We start from the raw sequence: 18,226 nt of genomic DNA, 5'->3' as shown, positions 1-18,226 counted from the left end.
TAAATGGCAAAGATTAAGGGAAGAGAGATGGAAACACAAAGACAAAACAGCAATGTGTTATCGAAGAGGAAACCGAAGTTCTCAGTGTAAAACCTATCCACCGCCCTCTAAGCGGTCAATAATCCACTAGAGAATCAAGTTGGGATACATGAATAGCAAAAGACCCTCCAAGCCTAATCTACCCAATGTACCTAAACCCTTCAAACTTTTTGCTCCAACGAGGTTGTGTCGAACTTTTGTCTTTTCTAGCTTACCGAATTTCGCTATAGCCCATAGCATCAACCAATATCAATTGGTCCCTTCCTAACTGCTTCCCAAGCAGCAAATAACCTTCTCACAGATATGGGTATGGTGAGAAAAATATATGACTAAAAATGTACCTCTTAAAGATGTAACAATGGAGAGGGTGAGAGTAGAGAAATTTTAGAGAATTAAGGATGAAGATTATGGATGAGTCAATCTTTTTTTTCTCTAGGGTTTCTCTCTCAAAATTCTCTCTGGAAGATATCTACAATACATTGGTATAAGGGGTATTTATACTGGTGTGCGTTTGGAATGCGAAATGTCAGTTTTTCCCAAACAGAGTGAACTAGCGACTTGGCCTCGCGACTTGACTGAGTCGCGAGTCTGAGTCACGAGATAAGGGCCTAGCCAGCTAGAAGTTTTGTCCTATAGTGCAACAGTTGGGGTGACTCTTCAGCTCCTCTGCATGCTTCATACATGTGCCTTTTTTTGTGACTTACAAGCCATAAACCAGTTGCGAGGCCTTGCTGAGTTGCACACTCTTGAGCTTTTCTTCACACTCTCTCACACACTACCCTTACATGATTCCCACCTAAATACAGAGTTTCTAAATGCTGAATTACAAGCAAATTGGCATGAAATAAAGCCAACAAAATAGTTGATTAAATTCAACCTTACAAAATATAATCAAAATGTTTCTGTCTACTTAATTTCTAATTGTAAAATTTGAAAATGTTAAAATCTATACTAATCATTAAGATGTTATAATTCTAGATATTGATTTATGGTTAAAAGAATACGCCAACTTGCTCATCATTATGCCACTGATGTAGCCTTCCAATGGCCGTACCTTCTGTACGACACCAAGCCCCCAGGACCATTTGGACCTTGGGCCTAAACTCCGCAGAATGGCCCGTGGTTACTAACTCCCCTGTCAGAATTTGGGCTTAAGGCCCACTAGGGACACGAATGCATTGCTTATGACCTCATGTTTAACCTAGAACCTATTGGCTGGTTGTTGAAATTTTCGCTCATTACTTCACAATGGGGGAACATGCCCAGCAAGTCTCATTTCCAACAAAGTACAACTGCCCAGTAAAATCGTATCTCGGATGCCCGATAACGGCCTCAGTGATACTGCCACCGAGCATCTTCCTCAAACAGGAACTAGTTCCAAAGCCACTCTCACCAAACATCCACCTAAGGATAACAGCACTGGACCCTTCAAACCACTAACTACAAAAGTAATCATAGCACCCTACTAATTATAATGCTATAAATAAGAGAAGCTGGAGAAGAAGAGGGGGCTGTTGAAGGGTTCCAAAGAAAGTTGAGAGTAGAAAGTGAGTCATAAGAGGGAGAGGGAAACAATACTGAGGTTGGGGAGGTTTAGTTGGGTCTCCTGACAAGAATCGCCCAAGGTAAGAAACTCAAAGCCCACATTACAAATATTTTGTGATCCCACGAGTGAGTTATTCCTATAAGCTCATTCTGGGTGCCTACAATTGGCGCCGTCTGTGGGGATCTCCTACAATGCTGTGGTTCTATTGAGACTTGATCCCGGGAGGATATCTGATAAACATTCAGAGAGTAATGTTGCGAGTGATTCCGTGGGGTTTTCTTAAGGATCTTCCTGGCGAGAGAGAAGGAAAAAGAGGCGTGAAGATAGGGAACGCGAACAAGAAGGAGACTGTTCCGACCTCAGGAAGGGTCATACCAAACACAACGGATAGTATCGAGTGCCTTGGGGTACAGACAATTTGACCAGAGAGATGAGGAGCTTGAACGGCTACGTAGATTGGTGAGAGATCTAGAGTTGGAAGTAGGAGATAGATACCAGAGAAGGGACCGAGACAACCAAGAAAGAAGATCCGATACAGGGGGAGATCGCTATGGGACGGGGTCTAATCAATCTGGTTCCCGTTGACGCTAGGACCGTTCACATTCATAAGGATCTTGCCATCGCTAGGACTCTTCGCATTCACGGGAATATGTAGACCGGGGTTCAGATTCCCTCGAAGAGCAGTGGCCCCATAATACCGCCATGGATGCAATGAGTCGTGCCTTACGCAGAGCTGCTCGGTCACCATTTTCGGACGATATTGAAAGAGCCCAAATGCCAAACAGATTTACACGCCCACCATTCAATATCTGTGAAACAAAAAGGGACCCGATTGAGCACGTCAACCATTATATCCACATGATGTCTCTGCATTCTCACAATGATGCACTGATATGCAAGGTAATTCCCTCAAGCCTCGGCCTGACCGCTCTGAGATGGTTTAATGGGTTGCGCAAGGGTCCTATCCACACTTTCGCCGAGTTGATCCTAGAGTTTGGTGTCCGGTTTGTAACTTGTAGCCAGGTGCCACAACTAGTGGATGTTTTATTGTCTACGAAGATGAAGGTTGAGGAAACCTTTCGAAGTTACGCCAGTCAGTATTGGGAGCTTTACAATGAAATAGGTGGGGGCAACGAGAAAATTGCAGCAAGCACCTTCAGAATGGGGTTGCCCAAGGATTCTAAACTACGGGAGTTGCTGACAAAGAAGCCTCTTGAGGACATGAGGCAGCTTATGAGGCACATAAAGGAGTACAAGCACCTAGAGGATGATAGGTTACAGATTAAAGGTAAGGCACCATTGATCAATCGTCCTTAGCAGGATGGTTTTCAGCCGAGGTATCGGAAGGATTTAAAGATACAAGAGTCGGAGTGGTAGCTAGGGGAGGTGAACGTGGCATTTAAGGAACCAGTACATAGAATTATAGACCGAATTAAAAATGAGTCGTACTTCAAGTGGCCGAATAAGATGGGGGGTGATCCCTCTCAGAGAAATCAGAATTCGTACTGCACCTATCACAAAGATAAATGGCATACCATCGAGCAATGCCAGGTATTGAAAGACCATCTAGGGCAGTTGGTAAAAGCAGGACATTTGAAGGAGTTCGTAGTAAACTCAGCAACCGAGGCACCCAACATGGTAATCAGCAGAGGGGAAACCCTCTCCTACCACTGTTGGGAGTGATTGAAGTGACCCATGCCGCCCCAAGGGGTATGGCCATGACCAAAAAGGAGGTGTTGACTGTTATGCCCGTAGAAGATCACCCGGACAAGAGACCCCCGGAAAAGAAAGCAAAGTTTGTTTGGGAGATTTTGGCTTTTGATGAAGATGACTTAGAAGGAACGATTCAGCCACATGACGACGCATTGGTTGTCAAGGCCCGAGTAAGCATTTTCATGGTGAAAAGGGTGATGATAGACCAGGGGAGCGGGGCTAATGTGATGTATCCAGACCTATTCAAAGGGCTCGAGTTAAAGAATCAGGATTTGTCAAAGTACAACACGTCGTTGGTTGGATTTGATGGTAGGGTGGTGATCCCTGAGGGACAAATTTCCCTTTCCATGAACATGGAGGGTAAAGAAATGGTGGTAACATTCATAGTAGTCAATACGTTTTCACCATACACGGTGATTCTCAATAGGCCGTGGATCCACAGAATGGGGGCTGTTTCGTCCGCCTTACATGTGAAGGTCAAATTCCCCACCGAGCAGGGTGTTGCAGTAGTGAGGGGAAGCAAAAAGAAACTGACGAGGAAGCCTCTTAATAGCAATTATAGGGTCCCCGAGTAGGAACAGAGGCTAGTTATGTCGAGGAGTTAATTAGAGTGAGGATACTGCCAGACTCTGACCAGTATTTTCAAGTAGGAGCAAGCATGGAGGACAAGGACAAGGTAGAAACATTGCTATTTTTTATACAGAATGTAGATGTGTTCGCATAGAGCCCATATGAGTGCCCGGAGTTGATCCTGAGTTCATTGTTCACAAGCTTAATGTAGACCTATTGTTTCCACCAAAGAAGCAGAGGCCGAGAAGGTCGGCTAGGGAACACGTGGAGGTGGTAAGGCAGGAGGTCGAGAAGTTAAAGGAGGCCGGGGCGATAAGGGAAATTTTCTTCCCTGAATGGTTGGCAAATACCATGGTGGTAAAAAAGAAGAATGAAAAATGGAGAGTTTGCATAGATTCGTGGACTTGAACCGAGCATGTCCAAAGGACCCATTTCCTATGTCAAAAATAGATCAATTGGTAGACGCAACCTATGGGCACCTGAGGATGAGTTTTCTGGATGCCTTTCAGGGTTATCATCAGATCGCCTTGGCTACCAAGGTCCAGGAAAAGATGGAATTCATCTCACCGAATGCAAATTATGATTACACCGTGATGCCCTTCGGATTAAAGAATGTTTGGGCAACATATCAACAAATGATGACTAGAATGTTTTAGGACAAGATCGGGTGAACAATTGAGGTGTACATCAACGACATGGTGGTGAAAAGCAAATAGGAAGCACGGCATTTAGAGGATTTGCAGGGGGTGTTTGAGGTGCTTCGGCAACACAAACTGCGCCTAAATGCGGATAAGTGTGCCTTCAGAATGGGGGCTAGCAAGTTTCTAGGTTATTTGATCTCCTTCCATGGGATCGAGGTAGACCCCGATCATATTGATGTAGTACAGCGTCTTAAGCTGCCGAGCAATCCAAAGGAGGTACAGATCTTGACCGAGATGTTGGCTACCCCTTAATCTATTCATTTCTAAATTCGCTGATCACTGCCGTCCATTCTACCAACTGCTAAAGAAATGGAAGGGATTCCAATGTAATGAGGAGTGTGAAAAGGCTTTCCAAGACTTGAAGGGATACTTAACGCAGGCACCCATGTTAGTAGCCCCAAAACCCAGGAAGGACTTGTTTATGTATCTCTCGGTGTCTAACCATGCTGTGAATGCTGTGCTTTTAAGGGACTGATGGATACAGCAGCCCATGTATTACATTAGCAAGACCATGGTTGATGCTGAGACAATGTACTTGCCCCTAGAGAAGTTGGTACTGGCATTAATGCATGTTACAAGGAAGTTGCCCCAATATTTTCAGGCTTATACTATCTACGTTTTGATCGAGCATCCCCTGTAGTCATTATTGAAGAGATTAGATTTCACAAGCCGGATAGCTAAATGGGGGACCCGGCTTGGGTCCTTTGATATAAGATACAAGCCAAGGAGTTCGGTGAAGGGCCAAATTCTTGCTGACTTTGTTGCAAAGTTTTCGCCAAAGAACGAGGGGGAAATGGTCTGCCATGTAGAACGTCGCCCATGGTGGGTATTTGTGGATGATGCATCAAGCGTTATGGGGGCTAGAGCCGAGATTGTCATTATTATTCCAAAAGGAGTACGATTGGAGCACCTTTTTAGATTGGGGTGTAGAGCCTCCAACAATGAAGCCGAGTACGAGGCCTTGCTTGTTGGATTGAGAACCGTCTTAGGTTTGGGTGCTCACGATGTTGAAATTTATTCAGATTCCCGGCTGGTCGTGAACCAAGTGCGTGGCAGTTTCGAGGCCCGGGATTCCCGAATGAAAGCTTGTTTATAGGTGATAAAGCAAGTTGTGAACAAGTTTTGTACAGCAAAGGTGGCCTAAGTATCCTGGGCACAGAATCAACACCCTAATTCACTGAAGAATCGAGTATTAATGCGACAACTAGTGTTGATAATGCCGGGGTTGGGGTGGCCATGATTTCAAAGGCCCGTACATGTTGGATGGACCCAATCATTGTGTTCTTAGCCGAAGATCGAGTTCCAGATGACTAAAGTGACGCTAACAAGGTTTGCCGAATGGCTACTTGGTACTGGTTGTCAGCAGATTGCAAGTTATACCGAAGGTCTTTCGGGGGCCCATATCTTCTGTGTTTGCATCTTGAGAAGGTGGGTAAGCTCTTGGTTGAGCTGCATGACGGAGTCTGTGGCAGTCATGTAAGGGGAAGTTCGTTAGCGCACCGAGTAATGACTCAAGGATTTTGGTGGCCTCAAAATCAAAAAGACGCTGCCGAGTATGTACATAACTGTGAACAGTGCCAAAAGCATGCCCTTTTGATCCATCAACCAACAGGTCTTCTGAATTCAGTGAGTAGTCCATAGCCCTTTGCACAATGGGGGCTGGATATTCTCAGCCCATTCCCCCGTGTAAAGGGCAATAGGAGGTTTGTATTAGTGGCTATTGATTATTTCACCAAGTGGGCAGAAGCAGAGGCTTTAGCTAATATTCGGGGCATGGACGCCAAAAAGTTTGTGTGGAAGAATATAGTCACGAGGTTTGGGGTGCCGGACTCACTAATATCTGACAATGGACTGCAGTTTGATAGCAGGGCTTTTCATGAATTCTACAGTGATCTCGACATCAAAAATAGGTACTCCACCCTAGCATATCCATAGAGCAATGGCCAAGCCGAAACCACTAACAAAGTGATTATAAATGGATTGAAGAAAATGCTAGATGGTGCAAAAGGGAGGTGGGCCGAGGAGCTACCGAACCTTTTGTGGGCGTATCGGACAACGCCGAGAAGGTCTACGGGAGAAACTCCATTCTTTCTCACATACAGGGCAAAAGCCGTAATACCAGCCGAGATCAATCTATGCAGTGCACAGGTTACCGAATTTGTCCCTGCTCGGAATGAAAAACTGCTGGTACAGCAATTAGATTTATTGGAAGAATACCAAGAATCTGCAACTATACGGTTAGCCGATACCAATAGAAGTTGGCTCAACGCTACAACAAGGACGTAAAGACTAGGGGATTCAACGCCAAGGACCTAGTTCTATGAAAAGCAGTAAGAAATATGCAGGACACCAATGCCGGGAAATTGGCCCAGTCCTAGGAGGGCCCTTATAGGATAACCGCAATTGTAGGCACAGGAGCATATCACTTGGAAGATTTGGGCGAAAGGCCACTTCCTTGACCGTGGAATGTTCATAACTTAAAAAAGTTTTATCACTGATTGAGTGTATACCGGGATGCCAATTAAATGTAATTATGTATGTACATTTCACTAATTAGTATGACGGTAGCTATTTGTGCAGGTCCATTTAATCCCATCATTATTATCACCAGCTAACATATACGCAGAGAACCATAAAGGATAAAGGGGCTTGTTCTATCCTAAGGGCAGAAACCTGTCCCTAGTTCAATCTTCATCACCGGGTAGGTAGAAACCTTAGTTCAAAATTTCCTAAGGACATAAACCTGTCCCCGGTCCTATATTCATTACCGAACAGGTGGAAACCTTAATCTAAAATTGCCTAAGGATAGAAACCTGTCCCTGGTTCGATCTTCATCACCGGGCAGGTAGAAACCTTAATCTAAATTTCCTAAGGACAGAAACCTGTCCCCGGTTCTATATTCATCATCGGATAGGTGAAAACCTTAGCCTAAAAATTTCCTAAGGATAGAAACCTGTCCCCGGTTCTATATTCATCACTGGACATGTGGAAACCTTAGTCTAAGATTGCCTAAGGATAGAAACTTGTCCCCGGTTTGATCTTCATCACCGGGCAGGTAGAAACCTTAATCTAAAATTTCCTAAGGACTGAAACGTGTCCCTGGTTCTATATTCATCACCGGACAAATGAAACCCTTAGCCTAAAAATTTCCTAAGGACAGAAACCTGTCCCCGGTTCTATATTCATCACCAGACAGGTGGAAACCTTAGTCTAAGATTGCCTAAGGACAGAAACCTGTCCCCAATTCGATCTTCATTAACGGCAGGTAGAAACCTTAGCCTAAAATTTCCTAAGGACAGAAACCTGTCCCTGGTTCTATATTCATCACCGGACAAGTGGAAACTTCAATCTAAAATAAACCAAGGATGTGCTCCGGGCTTAATCTTCACCGCTAAGTGTTCCTAACAACGTTCTAACAAAACTTCCGGCAGTAGAAGCCTTCGTGGCTGATCAGCTTCACACCAGGTAAGGAGTTGCTTTTATATTTAAGAAATTTCCTCGAGCCTTTTCCAACCACTACATTAGGTGAAATGACGACCGCTTGGGATACCTAGCTAGTTTTGATGATGAGTAAGGGGCAAACAAAAACGATCATACCAATAAAACAATAAATTATAGGACACTTGGCCTTCATAACCAAGTAATAAAACATTTAAAACAAATAAAGGACGAATAAAATTTAGTAAATTATCTTCTTTACCATAACCCGGTAACCTTAGGAAAGATAAACTTAATGTCAAAGTTAAAGGACGAAAAGTAAGAAAATTGTTCGGTCACCACAACCCGGTGACTAGGCAATACCAGGAAAATGAAAGGTAAGTGCAAAAGAAAAAGAGAAAACTAAGGTTAAAAAGCATTAAACGGTTGGGTTGGTCTGGAAAAGCTCGAAGCTGCCCGTCCATATGAACAAAAATTTTGAAACTAAGTATGAAGTTTAGATCCCTGACGTGAACAACCCTAATATCTGGGGTACACAGTTTACCTTCTGTAAACAAAACTACTGTAAGTCAATATTCATATAAGTAAAATAGCAGTAAGAAAAGATTACAAACAAGTTAGAGAGTGGTACGAACCCACTTCGCATTGTGAAAGGGGGCAGGGGATTTCACCAGCAAACCAATTGCCGCGCACCCGGATGAACTCCCAAGCAGAATTCCTATTAGAGTTAGGTAGGCATGAAATGAGACATACCCTCATATCTCTAACCTTTAAGTAGTAGTTAGAGTTCTTATTCCCACACAAACTGTACATGTGGTTTATGTCGTGGTGGTCTAATTGTAAACCGAACACTTGATTTAACCTACTGACATAACTAACTACCTAGTAAAAGTTGGGAGGAAGTTGGTTGGGGCACAGCCGATAGTATCTAAGGGTATTAAGTAGAAGCGGGTCCACGGGAAACCTAACCCCACCCTCCAGGATCGACATTAAAGGGAAGAAATCAGTATTGGCCCCTCTGTGTAGAGCAAATTCACTCTCGTGGCAGTACGCCACTTCCACATCATTGGGGATACTGAAGTTTTGCCTAAAAGTGGCTAAGGACGCCTCAATATTCAAAAGGTAAGCGTAACCCATCTTAAAACTATAAATGTGAAGGAAGAAAATTTGAAGAAAGAAACTGAAGTAACAGAAGGAGGTAGAGAACTTACTTTGGGCTAAAGGGAGGGAAGAGACTCTAGGTAGATGAATAAGTGCGCAGACGGATGCATAGCAGAAGAGAAAACTTAGAAAGTGAAGAGTGAAAAAGTGGAGAAGTGATTCAGAATGGAGTATTTATAGAAGCCAGAGGGGAGAGAGTAAATGCCACCCAATAAATGAGGCGCGAGAAACTCTACAAGTCCAATCACAACCATCGCATACGCATCACCTCGGTTCGTGAACCTTCAGGTGATGATGACGGCAGAACCAACCATCAGGCACGACGCATCTTTTAAAGGCACATTAATTAGCCTCTCAACCACCCAATGCATACCGATTGGGTTTCCCAGATAGAAACTGTATCTTAGGTTCCTTGATTCGTCCTCGGGCACCGTGCACAAATCAAGGGGGGGCTAATGTACGGTACCAGGCTCCTAGGACCATCTGGACCTTGGGCCCAAATTGAAATGCTCAGGCATTTTATTTGGTAGAGAATATCTAACCAAAGTTGAGAGGAACAGTCAATTATACTTTTGTTATTTATTTTTAGCAAAAACATCAATTTGGTCCATACATTTTGGTAACAATCAATTTGGTCTATGTTATTTTAAATTTGCAGTCAATTCAATTCTTATTGTCAATTCACTATGGACATAAATTAATGGTAAAGATCAAATTGACTACAGTATTTTCAAATTGTTCTGAAACAACATTCTAGGATTGGCTCTTTAGCTTCAAACCATTCTAATCAAAGTGTTTAGGGGAAATGGTTCAAGTAGCGTGATTAGTATCATATTGTAATTATCTCTAAAAAAAAGGGTTGGTGATAATTAGGTTATGATTTTCTCTCTTTGTAGCACATGAAAATAACTCTTTAAAATATCTTCTGAGTCATGCTATAATATGACCTTTAATTTATACACTTGCATGTAGGGAACAAAAAACCAAGACAACATTGACTTAGTCAAAGCACGTCAAATTTAGCTTTCTAGTTTTTTGATCAATTAAGCCATTTCAAGAATTTGCTTTTGATTGACTGAGTTGTGATTAAAATTTAAAAGGCCGTTGAAGACTCTTGTTTGATCAATTGAGCGTCAGGGCAGTCAAAATTTTTAAATTCTGTCTTCTTTGATGTACATCTTGAACATTACAACTTGAACTTCAATAACACATTACATACTTTATTGAAATCTTAACTTTCCACTTTGTCACCAAAATTAGTGTGCCTTTTATTGCTTTTACTGTTATTGTTTTAGAATTGGTGATTGATTATTGTGGTTGAATTACTTATTGGAATACACATAAATTATTCAATTAATACCAACTAATCCATTGCATAAATAATTTGGGGTCTAGGATTTTCCTAAAATGTTTTCCATGGTTTATATAAAATAAGTCAAAATGGCCTCGCCCATTCGTTTCTTATTGCTCCTAAAACCATCACCATCACCACTACCACCTTCACCACAACCATCGCTAATTCTATCACTATCACCACCACCACTACTATCTTTGGGGCCGCTACCATTAGTACGCTCACAGCCTCACCTAAACCAACATTGAGTCTATATGAAATATTAATGATTTTTAAATGTATTAAATGATGTATATAAAACGGTTTTTTCAAGGTCACATTCAGATTTGCTACAATAAACATCAAAACTAGTCACTCTTTTTGGAATTTGTTTTTTTCAAGGAAAATGTTTTCCACTGAAACAAAGAAACAAAAGAAAGCATTTGAGAGAATACAATTATCATATCTTGTCAATAGAAATACAAAAATTAATTTGAAATTACAAGGGAAAATGGAATTGGATTGGAAATCTCCAGCATTTCACCTCTCCTAGTGTGGATTGTATCATTTTTATGCATCATGTTCTTAAGCAAATAACATCATCAATTATAACATAATGTAGATTTTCTCTTTATTAATGTAGGAATCTATTTTCTTCACATTCAACTCCCCTCTATGAAACGATTACCTCATGAAACTCCCACCTTCTCTCATTCAATTAATCTAATTATTCACATTAATTAAAAGAAAATCATAATTATTATATTGATAAATATTTCATTTATTCATTTAATATTAAATTGCACCAACACACTAGTTCACCAAATATGGATCTTCATTAATTCTCTGGTAGTTCTCGATTTCTTGCATTGCCTCGTAGATGGAATCTACGCCTTCATTGTAGCATGATTGAGATGCACTAAATCCTCCATTTGCCAAGGATTCTGGATAGTTATTCTGAATGTAGGTATTGTCCAATACAAATGGTTCAGTCCAAAAGTCACTAAACGATTGTTCAAGTGTTTCCAATGTAGCGAGACTATTTTCTGCAGTCCAATTTATGCCAGATAAAGGTGCATTATCAAAGCTCAAGTATGAGAATTCACTAGAAGATGGTTCTAGGGGTAATTGGGAGCTCTCCTGAACTTGGTAAGAGGGAGAACTGCTTACAGAACTGTCTGTTTCTGTTTTCCTTGCTATATCAACGTCATGTTGGCAAGCCTCATTGGACAGCATTTTCATCTTTGATATTGTAGGATTTTTCTTGGTGCACTTCTTCAGGTGGGCATGCCAGTGGTTTTTTATATCATTATCTGATCTCCCTGGCAAGCTTGCCGCAATCATAGACCATCTACAAAGAAAAATACATGGGGTTTATATAGAGGTTTTTTTTTTTTTTCGATGAATGAGAAGATTTTATTGCATCAAATGTCTAGAGTACAAAGTTCAAGTAATTAGCAGAACTGGAACACCAGTATATACACCAAATCTAACTCAATTTCAAAAGTTTATATGTTCGTAGTTTCATTACTATATATACACACATATATAAGCTCATTGAAAAGTTCATTTTGAATCATTTCAAAGAAAAACTGACTAATTATGGTGACATTTCTTGGTTACTTACAGACGCATTTAATGCAAACATAAGATGCTTATGAGTATTCACCATGCTAACATGTTTACGATGAGTTCTTCAAAATGACTGGCATGCGTGAAGTAGGTTATGCTCATAAATATTTGTTATCAAGTATGAAAACATGCAAACAAGAAAAAGAGCATGGAAAGAAGGGGAGATTTTGTAAATAAAGTTATGTTCATCCAAATTCTTGTTGAAGAATTAAGAAAGACTTAAGTTTGTACTTATTGCCTAGTTCTTCATGCAATTTGATGATCATAAGCTCTTCTTCTTCTCTGTAGTTTCCTCGTTTTACATCTGGCTGGAGGTAGTTCAACCATCGCAGTCTGCAACTCTTCCCACACCTTGATAAACCTGTGAACCAATGTATAGTAAAAAAAGGTTGATTAACATGAAGTACTGTAATGCCATAGGATTCCAATTTATTTTTTTATATTTGGATTTTCCCAGGAAATAAGAAAACTATGACAGAAAATGGAAGACAATCATGATAGTCAATAAAGGCAAATCATGCATAATAATGAACAATAAAAGGAAAATCATACAAATGTCCTTGGATTGATTTCTATCAGCTTCAAAGAGTTTCTTAATTACCTGCAAATTTGGGAAGTTCCCGCCAGTTCCAGTGGCCAAATCTCTGAATATAAGACCTTAGTTTATTATCTTCTTCTACACTCCATGCACCTTTCTTTAGTCCATTTTTATCATAGAAGGGAGCTCTCACCATCTCTCTCTAATTAAAAATTTAGGTCAAGTGATTCCCTGGCTCTAAGTAGCATATTTATACCCAAAAAAATTGAGTTGAAAAATGTTCAATAATTACAGCCTTGAAGTGGACCTATCATATGTTTGGTCAAGATAATAATTCAAAAAAAAAAGGTAGGCGCACAAAATGAAGTTGCAACGAAAAGGGCTGTTGATAAAGTCGTGAAACATGAGTGAAAGCACTCTTTAGAGTGTGTTACACGCTGCAGCATAAGCTGTGTTCGTTTGTATAGAAGCCACTTCTTCTATGTAGCCGTAAAGTAGGCATAAATTTTTCTCTAAATATTAATTTGGAGATTATCAGTTAGCATCAATGTAAGTCTTGGATCCTAAGAGAACTTACATCAGTGCTGGTATGATAGAAGAAAGTACTACATTTTAGTCATTCAAATCTAAAATTCATATACATCATGTTATGTGAAGTTGTGTAAGTATATATAGTTGCTAAAGTAATTGTGCAAATTTACTCTGATACTATTTATTTCGCATTTAGTTTTTTTATTTTTTCTTTATGTATTTCGAGGATAAAAAAAAGGGTGGATGTTGGTTGTTATGGGTGAAGAACGATAAATAAATTTTTTTTTTTTGTAAATCAAGAAAATTGACATTTTAATGAAATACAATGTAAAATAAATAAGTTAATATAAGATGAAAAATAAAAATTATTATACTAAGGTAGACGTAAATTTTTGCATGAGTTGAATATAGTAAAAAAAAAAAAAGTGCTAAATACTCCAAAATTTAGCAAGCATGAGGGTCAATTGTTATATATATATATATATATTCTTTGCTTTCTCTCTCTCTGATTTTGGTGTGCGGTGGCTATAAAGATCGTTCCATGTGTCCCGAGGCTTGAAGTCAAATCTCTAATCAAATTAGCTAGGTGTAGAGGCTGAGATCAAGTTTTGGGAGAGAAATACTAATGTCACGTTTCCGTCACTCACAGCTTACTATATATTGTTTAGCGATTTGAGTTAAAAGTTGTAAAACTTATTGTGGCACTAACATTGCATTTCTCCTTAGAGAAAGCTACTTCACCGTTTATTTAGGCCCCTCAAACATTAGTATCTTAGGTCGTGTCCCAATTAATAAGGACCATCCTGTTGGTGATTCTCATAGGTCGTGTCCCAAGTAATAAGGACCATCCTGTTAGTGATTCTCACCGTTGTATGTTCAGAGACAGCAAACAACGTACGGAAAATGTGTACAAGCACATGCAGATAACATAGCTAGCGACAGCAAAGTATTGACCATTATAGAAAGGGTGTTCAGTGTCACAAGAACATTCTAACTTGACAAAATTTTTACTTGCAAAAGAAAAATAAAAAAGAAAAATATATATATACACACTCACACAACTAAAACTAGTCTTGTCTACCCTTAAAAAAATGAATACCATAAAAATTAATCTTTTTTTTTTTAAGAGATAAAAGAAAGAACTTATTCTAATTTGGACCTACTACAAACATAACTTTTTTAACCAACAATAGCAGTTTGTTACCTATGATTTGTTGTAAATTGTTGTTAAAATATTGTGGATATAACATTACGCTTTACTCAAAAAAAACCTTGGACTCCAAATATGATCCTTAACCCCTTAAACAATAAATAAATAAATAAGAGATCAAGTAGCAACAATAAAAATGAGCTCAAATAATAGCAAAAATAGTTCAAACAAAAACAGGACTAAGTCAAACAATAAAAAAATGATCAAATAATTCAACAAAAAGCTCATTAAAAAAAAAAAAAAAACTATTCGGCTCGTAGTCATAGTAAGTATCATGCGTTTTTTTTTTTTTTTTTCATTTTATTAGTAGAAAGAAATTGTAAAACTTTCTATATTTGTTTTTTGTTGGTATTTTTGTAATGTTGATATATTTAAGTTCTTTAAAAATTTCCTAAAGCCGCTGCTACTTCACATATACCCTGTTGCATTATGAATAATTATCTTCTTGAATTACCAGTCATTACAATAAAGAAAGTTAAAATAAGCTCCTATTCATTCTAGCCCTAACGTAGGAACATAGTTTAAGGCATACATTTGAAGATGATCAATTGACAACAGTGCAAGAATCTCTTTTTGAAAAAAAACAAACAAAAACAAAAGCAAATGAAGGATTACTAATCTATACGTAGTAGCTACTCATGGGAACATACATGCAGGTACGATAAGAACAGTCAAAAATATCGTCTTGAATACATGGTTACATGATTAGACGTGGTGATGAATATCAGAGAACTTGAAAAAATGTCAGCCATACATTTTTATGTGCATTTGCATCAAGAATATGTTGCACACATCACATTTGACAAAACCCTCCTAACCTTTTATGCCGCATCATAAAGTATTGACTAAAAACATTTTTTTTTTTGTTGAGACTTTGTAATTCAAAACATCTTAATAATTCATGTCATTGTTTCAAATGAGTCCAAAATTGGTAAGGATATAGTGTAAAAATCATGTTTTACACCATCTAATAAGAAGTTGCTATATTAGTTTTTTTACTTAAAACTCAATATGTCCTATCACATATGATAACATCTACATAACCTCATAGGAGTTGAATTTTCAAATGGGTATTAGAAATTGATTAAGTGTAGTTGACAAATTGTGCATATTCTGTAATATGTAATATGATGATGTGATATGTTAGGATTTGATAAGTAAAACTTGGATTTTATACCACATATTTATAGAATTTAATCTCGTTTCCGTTTCAAATGAGTCTTAAGAAAAGGCATCAACTTTGAGGGACATGAGTTGGGGTATAGTAGTACTGACTTACCGTAAATGTAATTTGGTCACATTTTTTGTGAGCTGAAATATGCAACTTGATTGACTTGGTTGGAGGAGTAGAGTAATTTTGATATTTTGATTTGAGGAATATTTAGAGTGTGTTACGTGCTGTAACATAAGTTGTGTTCCATTGTATAGAAGCCACTTCTTCCCCGTAACAGTTGTCAAAATTTTTTCTATATATATTTGGAGATTATCAAATTAGCATCAATGTAAGCATTGGATCCTAAGAGTAACCACATCAAGTTAGTCAAACTAGCAATATGGTTATTAAATTAAAAAAAGAAAAAGAAAAAAAGAAGCTAAATATCCATAAAAACAGCTAGTACCAGGCTCAATTGTTTAGCATTCAAAAATAACAAATGAATAGTAACTCAATAGTCAATTCCTCTATTGAGTTACTTTTTGTAGGAACTCAGTTTAGAAAAGTTCCCTAACAATACATTTCTAGAGAGTGAGACGAAGGGTTAGGCCCTAACAGACTAGCAACGGAACACAAGTCACTTTTCCCCATTGAAGGGGAGTGAACCCAATTTACAACTAAGGGTAGCTCCTCGGTGCTTGTCCGAGGAGGTTCCTCCTTCCACCCCCCCCCCCCAACTACTTTACTCGCATTTCTTATATAGTTCTATTCCTCCTATCCCCTTCTTCCTTTTGTTGATCATCCATTGGCCTTCCTTCTGACCGTCCGTCCCATCAGAGGCCTAATCAGTACTCGAGTGGTTCACCATGATCAATGTTACCCTATCAAGGGGTTACCTTCCCATTAATGTGGCCAGGGGGGGGTTAGATGAACGCATTCAGTGTGGAGGTGACAACCTGCTCTGGGCCTGTCCCCCACCTGAAATTAGCCTCGGTATGCCGAGGACAGGGATGTCCTCGGTGAGGTCCAAAAAGGCATAGGTCTTCATACACCAGCGTCGGACGATCATCCCTCATCGGCATGGGCCTTGGGCCAGATGCAAGATGGGCCCAGGTTACCAGGCCTACGGGCCCCACAATAGCCCCTCAAAATCTTGCTGCCTGTCCCTTCGGACGGGAGGGAGGGTTTTGATACCTACGGGTCCTCGCCCTGGAGAAGTCTCTTCTCCTTCCTGCTGACATGGCTGAGCTGGGGAGCAAGAGTGGGCCAGGGGTTGCCCTTAACGTTAAGAGACATCTTAGGCATTGTGGCCCCCCTGATACCTGTTTATCTCACTTGAACTTTGTTGCTTAGCACCTCCCCTCTCTTTACGGCGCACCTGTTTTTGTCGGCAGGCTGTCCAGGCCCTTTTCAGGCTGGACGAAGGGGCTTTTGCCGAGGTAACGCTCTAGTGCAGGAGGGTGACAAGTTCTTGAAGGCTACGAGGACCCTTAAGAGATCTGAGGCAGATCTAAAAAAGAGGCGATCGAAAATTTGGAGGAGACGACAAAGGCTAGAGATAATGTGGCCCCTGACCTAACCATGGCTACGAAGCAGGCCGAGGATCAGACCAAGCGGTGGCAGGATGTCGATGGCCACCTACGAACTGCCGAAAAGGACATTGCCGACCTGAAGAAAAAGTTGGCCGAGGTAGTCAGCGCAAAGGGTACTGCCGAGTATGCCAGGGACGAGGCTGTGAGGGCCAAAGACGAGGCGGTGTTTGCGAGAGTAGATGCTGAGCGCTCCGCAGGACAGGTGGAAGAGGAGGCTTTTGCTGAGGGGGTGGCCAAGACTGAAGCCACCCTCAAAGCTCACATTCCTGTAGTGTGCAGGCGCTTTTGTTATGAGACCTGGCATGGAGCCCTCAACCAAGTGGGGGTTGATGTCTCGTCTGACCTTAGGAGGGCGGAGAGAGTGTTTTACCCTTCCGCAATTTGCGAGGTTGTTCCTGTTGCTTCCAAGGAGGGGTCTGCATTACCAGCGGCAAGTGAAAGTCATAATGGAGCCGCTGAGGACACATCTACAGCTGACAGACCTTTTGAGGGGGCCGAGCCCCATAGAACGTCGGAGGGGGCTAGAACTGAGGGTCAAGAGGTGCCCCAAGAGGTGGTAAGGCTTCCTGCTAGCTCCCCAGCCACACTCACGGTTCCTCCGATTACCCCTACCGTGGAAGGGCCCTCTGAAGTAGCCCCTCCGAGACAAGGTCCCTAGGTGTTGGCTGAAGCCTTTTGACAAGCCTCCTCAAGACAATTTACTTACCAAGTTGGAGGGAAATGGCTTATGGCATAGGACACTGTTATTTGCTTTCTTTTTCATTCCATTTTGCTTATTGCCTTAGGGGCATTGTAACGAACCTATATACTTTCTATTTGAACTGAACATTCACTATTTTGCTTCTAATTATTGATGCTTCCTTTTTCTTGCCGTACTTTAATATTTTGCTCAATACCTTGGTTTCGTTCTAGATTTGGTCTCATGAGACCATCAGCTATCCTTTAGGCATGAATCCGAGGATCGCATCACAATTCAGTTCTAGCTGACGCTTCGGTTCTTCTGTAAATAGTTAATTTAACCCTTCGGTTCTTTTGTGAGTAGCTAGTTTTCTCATGAGTTTGAGTCCTT

The 18,226-nt window shown here is 40.4% G+C and overlaps 2 protein-coding genes across 2 annotated transcripts; one reads left to right on the top strand and one right to left on the bottom strand.

Annotated features, from left to right (window-relative positions):
• Window positions 1-2,287: 2,287 nt before the first annotated feature.
• On the top strand, window positions 2,288-2,902 carry LOC111993397 (uncharacterized). The gene has a single exon (XM_024025236.2). It carries the CDS (start codon window positions 2,288-2,290, stop codon window positions 2,900-2,902), a length of 615 nt encoding a protein of 204 aa, XP_023881004.1.
• An 8,412-nt stretch (window positions 2,903-11,314) lies between these two features.
• Window positions 11,315-12,867, bottom strand: LOC111993398 (transcription factor WER). Its single transcript, XM_024025237.1, has 3 exons — window positions 12,735-12,867; window positions 12,365-12,494; window positions 11,315-11,852 (listed from the first exon to the last, which is right to left on the bottom strand). The coding sequence occupies exons 1-3, from the start codon at window positions 12,865-12,867 to the stop codon at window positions 11,315-11,317; spliced, it is 801 nt and encodes a 266-aa protein (XP_023881005.1).
• Window positions 12,868-18,226: the final 5,359 nt, after the last annotated feature.

This window comes from Quercus suber, unplaced genomic scaffold (genome assembly GCF_002906115.3).
Source record: "Quercus suber isolate HL8 unplaced genomic scaffold, Cork oak 2.0 scaffold_13, whole genome shotgun sequence".
Taxonomy (NCBI): Eukaryota; Viridiplantae; Streptophyta; class Magnoliopsida; order Fagales; family Fagaceae; genus Quercus; species Quercus suber.
Note: the sequence above shows the minus strand (reverse complement) of the source record. Positions and strands in the feature narration are given on the sequence as shown.

Bases quoted from the DNA above. Each gene is read 5' to 3' on its own strand.
- LOC111993397 (XM_024025236.2), top strand. From the start codon at position 2,288: ATGGATGCAATGAGTCGTGCCTTACGCAGAGCTGCTCGGTCACCATTT.
- LOC111993398 (XM_024025237.1), bottom strand. From the start codon at position 12,867: ATGGTGAGAGCTCCCTTCTATGATAAAAATGGACTAAAGAAAGGTGCA. The intron at 12,495-12,734 runs GTAATTAAGAAA...ATTGGTTCACAG, and splicing joins GGAACTTCCCAAATTTGCAG to GTTTATCAAGGTGTGGGAAG. The intron at 11,853-12,364 runs GTACAAACTTAA...TTTTCTTTGTAG, and splicing joins CATGAAGAACTAGGCAATAA to ATGGTCTATGATTGCGGCAA.